This window comes from Hippocampus comes, unplaced genomic scaffold (genome assembly GCF_001891065.2).
Source record: "Hippocampus comes isolate QL1 unplaced genomic scaffold, H_comes_QL1_v1.1 scaffold85, whole genome shotgun sequence".
Classification (NCBI taxonomy): domain Eukaryota; kingdom Metazoa; phylum Chordata; class Actinopteri; order Syngnathiformes; family Syngnathidae; genus Hippocampus; species Hippocampus comes.
Window position 1 is genome coordinate 5584648 of NW_017805540.1, and position 7592 is coordinate 5592239.

Genomic DNA, 7592 nt, shown 5'->3' on the forward strand with positions numbered 1-7592 from the left:
GGTGATGCACTCTCCCCACTGCTGTTCTGCATAGGACTGAACCCCCGAAGCCAGGGGTGCCCAAACTTTTTTGACCGAAGATCTACTTTTCGATTCACCAACGTACCAGGATCGACCCGTTACCGCGCACGTGCGCATATGCACACACGCACGTAAACACGCATGCCATGATGAGCAACAGTCTGACGCTGAGGCATGCGCCGCACTTTTGCAGACTGTTAACGATTGTAGCTCACGCGTACCTTTTTAAAACGCTTCTCTCAGGCTTCCAGATTCCCATTCTTTGCCTGTCCCTTCGGTGAATTGTACAAAACAAACTCTGAATGAGAATAATGATCATGATAAAAGTTATCGCGCAACAAGGCACCTGAGACAATCCAACACATCACTGCAAGATGCTGACAGGGAAAGCTCACATGAAACGCCATAACCAGGTGCCTGGCGTAGTCTACCGAAACATCTGTGCGGAGTGTGGACTGGAAAACCCAAGGTCAAAATGGGACACACCTCCAAAGGTGGTGGAGAATGACTGAGTAAAGATCCTGCGGCGCACTCGGGGCAGTGACCCCCAAACTGGATGAATGGTTGCAACAGATCCCGGGAACAACAACGGACATCTCAGTCCAGAAAAGCGCAGTGTGCTTTTGGAATGTTTTGAATACCGTCAATGCCCATGCAGGAGGTGGCATGGCTCAGTGGTGGAGTGGTCATTTCTCTACCCAGAGCTTGCGGGATAGATTCCCGGCCATTGTGACCATGCCGAAGTTTCCTTAAGGAAGATACTGAACCCCCAGTTGCTCCTGATGCAACACTATTAGTAGGTGAATGAGGAAAAGGCATTAAAACGCTTTGAGTGCCTTAGGTAGAAAAGTGCTATGTAAGAGAATGCCCATTCACCATCCGCAATAAACCTCTTATGTATGCACCTGAATATGTTGCACACCTGTTGCTCATTTGTCAAGCTAACAGGGTGCTAATGGCAGGCCTGTCAATTCTGATGTTCACAAACACCTATGATTCACCATGAATAAAATTAAATCCATCATCAATAAAGGTAAAATACATACTGATATTGATAAAAGAACATCTTACCAATTAACAGAACTACACACAGCAGAATAGCCATTGCAGTTCCAGTGCTGAGACCAATGGGCCGGAAGATCACTTTAGTAGAACATGTTCGCAGCAAGCCTTCTGTCCCACACAGGCATACTCGGATAGTGAGGGTTGATGTGCTGCTCCGAACAGGGTAACCACTATCTTCAACCACAACAGGGAAAACATGTATGTCATGTTTCCCACGCTGGAGACCAGAGCGTCGCGTCACTATGCCAGCTGTGTTGTCTGAAAAACAAATTAGTGGTTGTTAGTCACGATACAAGTATTGTAAATATACATTGGAATGTGCCTGTGTCACAACCAATCCATCCATTTTCTTATCAGAATTGACTTTGGGTGAGAGGCAAGGTACACCTTGGTCGCCAGCCAAGTCAGTGCAAATGTGACGCATAATTGCTCAGCACGAGTCGACTGTGCTGCCCATGTCACAATCTAGTCTTTTCTAGTTAGCCTAGTTTTCCCATAACACAAAAGATCGTAGGGGTCTAGCAGATGAGATACAGCACAATAAGTCCTTCCAGCTTTGTTCGCCTTTGGCGGCGTCCAGGTGTTGGTAGAATGGCATTCTTTGTCCATGTTTTATTGTTTTGCCTCCAATTCATTCTGGGGCGTCCCTGTCTTCGCTATCCTTCCACAGATCCTTGAAGGATGGTGTCTGCAAAACTTGGTGCTAATTCTGTTACATGGCCTTACCAGGTAATTTTGCACACTTTCACAATTTGAAAAGGTGGTTGTGGTTTCCAATGGCTTCTGATGGATTTGTAGGTCTCTGTGTTGTATACTAGACCATCATTAAATGACGGTAGCATTTCATTGCAAAACCCTCAATCTTCCTTTCTGAGGCTGCAGAGAGTGTCCAGCTTTCACATCTATAGAGGAAGGTGGACTTTTGTGCTTGCTGTTGCTTTTCTTGCTCTTGCTTGATTGTGTCAGAGCCTTTAGTGCTCTGGCCACTCTTGTCCTGGTCTCTTTGTCAAGTTCCCATCAGCTGATCACACCAAGAGGCATTGCTGTTAATTGTATGCAGTATTTGCCATGCTCTTCACATATTATGCAAATAGGTTTGCAGCAAATTAACACTGTATTAAATAATATTTCATTCACAATAATATGCACACTACACTAATTGGATCATTTGTTAGAAGTATAATGTGATACAATTAGTTGTCGTGGAATGCCTTAGATACCTTCAGTTTTGATAAGTTACCTGACAGAAGTAGGACTTTATTTTTTAATATTACATTTAGCACTGAGGGTCCAGAAAAAAAAAAGCTATTTAGCCTTCATATTTGAATCACTGTCACTGATGGGATAGTGGTACACATGCCAGACTTTTGTGTGCGGACAACGTGGGATTGGTTCCCACTCAGTGGCGGTCGGAATGTGGGTGTGAATGTTCGTTTGTCTCTGTATGTGCCTTGCGACTGAGTGGCAACCAGTTCAGGGTGTAGTCTGCCTTCTGCTGGCTTAGGCTCCAGCAACTCCACGCGACCCTGTTCAGGATAAGCGATGTTGAAAATGGATGGATGGATATTTGAATCACCGAGTAGGCAAGTCATCACTGCACACAATGAGGTTGAACAGGCTGTTCTGCATCTTACTTCCATAATCTCGAACAGTGAACTTTCTGTTGTGAATATCCGTAGGCGTCTTGAAGAAAAACCTTTGAGTGATAGGTGGAAGGTCCAAGTCGACAGCACTGACCAACTGAATGACCTGTATATCGAAGATGACAGAGACAACAGATGATTGGTTGAGGCAACTTTTCAGACCAGTTCATGAGGCAAGATGGAGCCTATTCCAGCCGACTGTGGGCCTAAGACAGACTGCAGATTTAATGGTCACAATGGAAAAAGTTTTGGAATGATTTATAACAGGGATCTCAAACTCCAGGCCTCAAGCGCTGCTTTCCTGCATATGTTCCATCCCTCTCTGGTCCAGCACACCTGATTCTAGGGATCAGGACCGTTATCAGGCTCCTGCAGAGCTTTCTGCTGAGCTGATCATTTGAATTAGGGGTTTGCAGCAGGAAGAGATGGAAACATGCAGGAAAGCAGTCCTCGAGGACTGGAGTTTGAGACCTATGATTTAGAGAGATCTCATTTTTATAAACAAACAGACACCTAGCATGGGTATATAAACTATATCCACTGCATATCCATCCATCCATCCATTTGAGATGGTTGAATACGAAAAGAAATAAAGGACCTCTTCTGATATTGGTTTACATTTTTTTCACTTTCTTAAAATAAATTATCCATGTGATAATATTTGTATCTGAAATGTCTACATTATTTCTCAATATTTTATGGAATAAAAACAAATGGAGGGATATGCCCCAAATATTAAGGCATTCTGGAGAAATGTGACATTGTGAGTTACAGCAATTATTTGATCGCATTGATTGCCTCAAAACATTGGTCATCCTCATATTAAATTCAAGGCTGCCAATATCATTTTTACCCAAGTCAGTTTTATTAGTGTGTAAAATAATTAAAACATGAATTTTATGGAATAATTTTCTGTTCATTTTTATTTGTATGTCCATTGTGTGTTTTTCTTTACCGTAACATTTTGCAACACAAATATGATCCCTCACAACTAACAGCAGAACACCCGGAAAAAGCAATGATCCCGAGACATATCAGAACTGATACAAGTCAAGTCAAATTTAATTATATCGCCCTTAATCACCAAAAAAGTTTCAAAGGATTTCACATACCTGCAGTTGACAAATATTAACTAAATCCCCTGAGCTTAAGCCCCTATTAGGAGGGCAAGGAAAAACAAGAACAACAAAAAGAATATCAGGCGAAAAAAAGAGAAACCTCTAGAATGGAAAGGTCCCCATCTGTGGTTCAGAAACCACAGATGGGAAAATCCCCCTTCCAGGATGTCCAGGCTGTAATGTCTGTTGTTTGTTTGTTTATTGTTCATTGAACATAAAAACATATACAGTAATACATTTACAGAAAGTAAGGGAAGTAAAATAATAAACAGGAAAAGAAAACAGTCATCATACATCATGTTCAAAGGAGGAGGAAGAAGTAAAAAACGTACCTAGTCCAACCCGATGTTATGTATTAATATATAAATAAATCAATTAAATATCAAATAATGGATGCAGAATGGGCAATATTTCACACAATATGGTGATACGCAATGTTAGAATAATGTGAATAAGTAATTGTGCAAATCTTGCCCAGATCAGTCGGAGAAGAATCCATACAGCAACATCCAATTGGGTCATCGTCACCTAACCCCCCTCTCCAAGCCGGAGGAGGTGAGGAAAGGACAAACAGAAGAAACAGCAATCAAGCAGGCCAAAATTGTTATGTTTCTGTCTAGTTACATTTTGTTTTGTTTCCTCATGTGCACTTTTTGTCCCCACCTGTTCTCGTCATCAGTGTCCCTTGTGTTGAACCAATCAGCTCCCGCAAACCTTTGTGTCTTGTCCAGGTGTTTCTCGTTGTCTCATCACTTTGCTTGTATTTAGTTCCCTGAGTTCTGTCAGTCTTTGTTGGGTCATTGCGAGTTGTGAGTATCAGTATGTGAGTAAACGTGTGCTCCTGTCATGTTTTGGTTCCTGTCATAGTTTTGTTTGTTACTTTGGTTCCTTGTGATTTCCAGGCATTTGTTTGAGTACTTCAACTTAAAACTGTTTTTCCATTGTTCTCCTATGTGTATTTTTTTGTTGTTAAATAATTTTGCTTAATCCACCCTGCTCCTCCCTGATTTTTGGGGTCCTCCCAACAACTACCATTATGCAAAACGTGACAAAAATGTAGTCAAACTAAATGTAACATATACCAGGGGTCCCCAACCTTTTTTGCCCCACCGACCGGTTTATGTCAGACAATATTTTCAGGGACCAGCATTTAAGGTGTGGCGGAAATAATACAACAAAATAATATGGTATGAGCTGCATGGAAACTGTGGTGTTTTCGAAATATAATAATAAACACAAGGAGCGTCTAATCTGGCCGCAACACTCTCTCTGATCGCTATGGTAATGTTTAATGCCTTCAAAATACGATACAACGCAAATTCAAAGTGCATGAAAATGACGACTCACCACAGCACCGAGCTTGATTTTCTGCAACCAGACGGTCCCATCTCGGGGTAATAGGAGACAATGACACCTCAAGTGTGTGTTTTATGTCCCGTCTACTTCGTAATTTTGTTTTAGTTGCCGTTGCTGCAGAAAACCCCCTCCTCACACATGTAGCATGTCGGAAATAGCAACAGTGCTACTGTGGCGATCTCAGAATATTCAGCCATAACTTTAATCCAGTTGTCTCGAACGTACTTTTAAGGCCGCCGTCATTTGCGATCTCCAGTTGGGGAACCCTGACATATACAAATAAGTCTTAAGTCGGGTTTTAGACATTTCTACTGATGTAGTGGCTCTAATTTCTGTGGGTAGGGCATTCCGAAGCACTGAAGCCTTAATAGAAAATCCTCTAGAACCAGCGGACTTCCTTTTTGCTCTTCGGATCACTGAAAAACCAGCGAAAAATTACATCAGTGACACTGGACGGTGCTGAGCTGTATAATATTTTATCAACAAGTAGAAAACTCACAGACTAATTCTGGGTTATAGTACATTTATCCAAACTCAGATTAGCGATGACAAGGAGGACCATTGATCAACATCTTGGTTTTATTGCGGTTAAGAAGCAAAAAACTTACAAGACATACATTGTTTAATCCAGGGGTGCCCAAACTTTTTTTTCCCAAGGGCTACTTTTCAAGGAGCCAACCTCCGGAGATCTACCAGTCCTAAACCAAAAGTCCCAGGGCCAAGCTATTTGGCTTTCCTACATAGAATGTCCAAAGCGCAGCCAACTGACTGGATTTGTTTCACCATTGATCTGCAAATGAGGAAAACTCTGGTGTGAACAACACAACTCAGCAATGGCCGTTTGCATGCTAACGTGAAAAAAACCACCACATTCCATTTGAACAAGGTGGGGAAAGTGCCTCACCTTGCTGCATTTACAGCACAATGTTGACAAAAAATGTATCGCTGAGTTGTTGGTTTTGTTGTTGGTCCTCTGGGTGTTCTGGAGGGGTAAGAAAATCCTGGGGTTCTAGTGTAATCTGCATGATGAGCAATAGCCATTACTGACGTTAATATGAACCAAACCGAAAAAATACAGCTACGAGACAGGTAGATCTCTGTTTGGATTGGACTTGATGATGTTCATGTGCGAGAAAGCAGGCTCGCACAAATAGGTTGATCCAAAAAGAGTTGTCAGGTTCAAAGCACATCTTCTGAGATTGGGATACTTCTCTGCCACCAGTAGTTTCCAGAACACTACAGTGATCCCTCGCTATTTCGCGCTTTGATTATCGGGGCCTGGTGCATCGCGTTTTTTTTGTCCAAAGTACTGTATTCAGAAAAAATGCCGAATGACTCAGAGGTTTTGTGCATGGCTGTAAATTGATTGGTTCCCAGCGCCGACGTCGACCAATGACACCACGAGTGGATCTATCCCATGATAAACGACCATGTCGATTGGCTGTGCATCTTCTCAGCCCCGCCCAGCACCTTCCCTTCTGTCTTATCACGTGGGTTACTCTTTGATCAGTGTCGAATCAAGTGGTTGCCTAGTTGAGTGTTGTGTTTACTACGCGTTAGTGTGTGTGTGTGTGTGTGTGTGTGTGTGTGTGTGTGTGTGTGTGTGCGCGCGCTCGCGCGCGAGAGAGAGAGAGAGAGAGAGAGAGAGAGAGAGAGAGAGAGAGAGAGAGAAAGCGCGCGATTGGGCTTCTCCTTAATTGTCTAATCATAAACACATTGGCTGCGGGCCATGGGATAGCTGGCCAGCAGCTCGCTGGAGGGTGATGGAGGCTACACTGTCACAGCTGCATCAAGACAATGCTGATGAATGTTAATTACTGTATAAGGTTCTACAATTAAAGTTTTAAGTAAATATATGTACTGCTATAGCAACACTGACTTCCTGTCATGTCATGTTATTTAAACCCCACTCCCTCTCCCAACACACCTCGCCGTCGATTTGAGATCAGTCGACCGCGGTCGACTGGTGGGGCACCCCTGGTTTAATCTCAGCAAGGCACACCTCTAGATTACAGCACGGATTTGTTATTTCTAACGGCATATAAAATTTGGTATAATCAGCATAAGAATGAAAACTGTTATATTTCCGTATCGTATCACGGAAACATAATAATAATAATAATAATAGATTACATTTGCAAGCGCCTTTCATAGCACTCAAGGACACTGTACAACCAAGAGCAAATAATAAAACTACAGATAAAATTTAAAATAAAAGTAAAAAAGTAAAAAATAAAAATAAAAAGATTTAAGGTGGATAGGCAAGTCTGAATAGGTGGGTTTTGAGCTGGGTGATAAATATGGAAAGAGAGTCAATATTACGAATGTCAGGTGGTAGTGCGTTCCAGAGTTTGGGGGCAGAGCGACTGAAGGCTCTGCACCCCATTGT

General features: G+C 42.4%; 1 protein-coding gene across 1 annotated transcript in view; it reads right to left on the minus strand.

Annotated features, from left to right (window-relative positions):
- The window catches only part of LOC109521291 (cadherin-12-like), a 62199-nt gene that overhangs the window by 12683 nt on the left and 41924 nt on the right, over positions 1-7592 (minus strand). Inside the window, exons 10-11 of the mRNA XM_019879075.1 lie at positions 2721-2835; positions 1093-1344 (exon numbers count right to left, since the gene is read on the minus strand). Coding sequence (XP_019734634.1) covers positions 1093-1344; positions 2721-2835 — 367 coding nt within the window. The remainder of the gene's footprint in view (positions 1-1092; positions 1345-2720; positions 2836-7592) is intronic.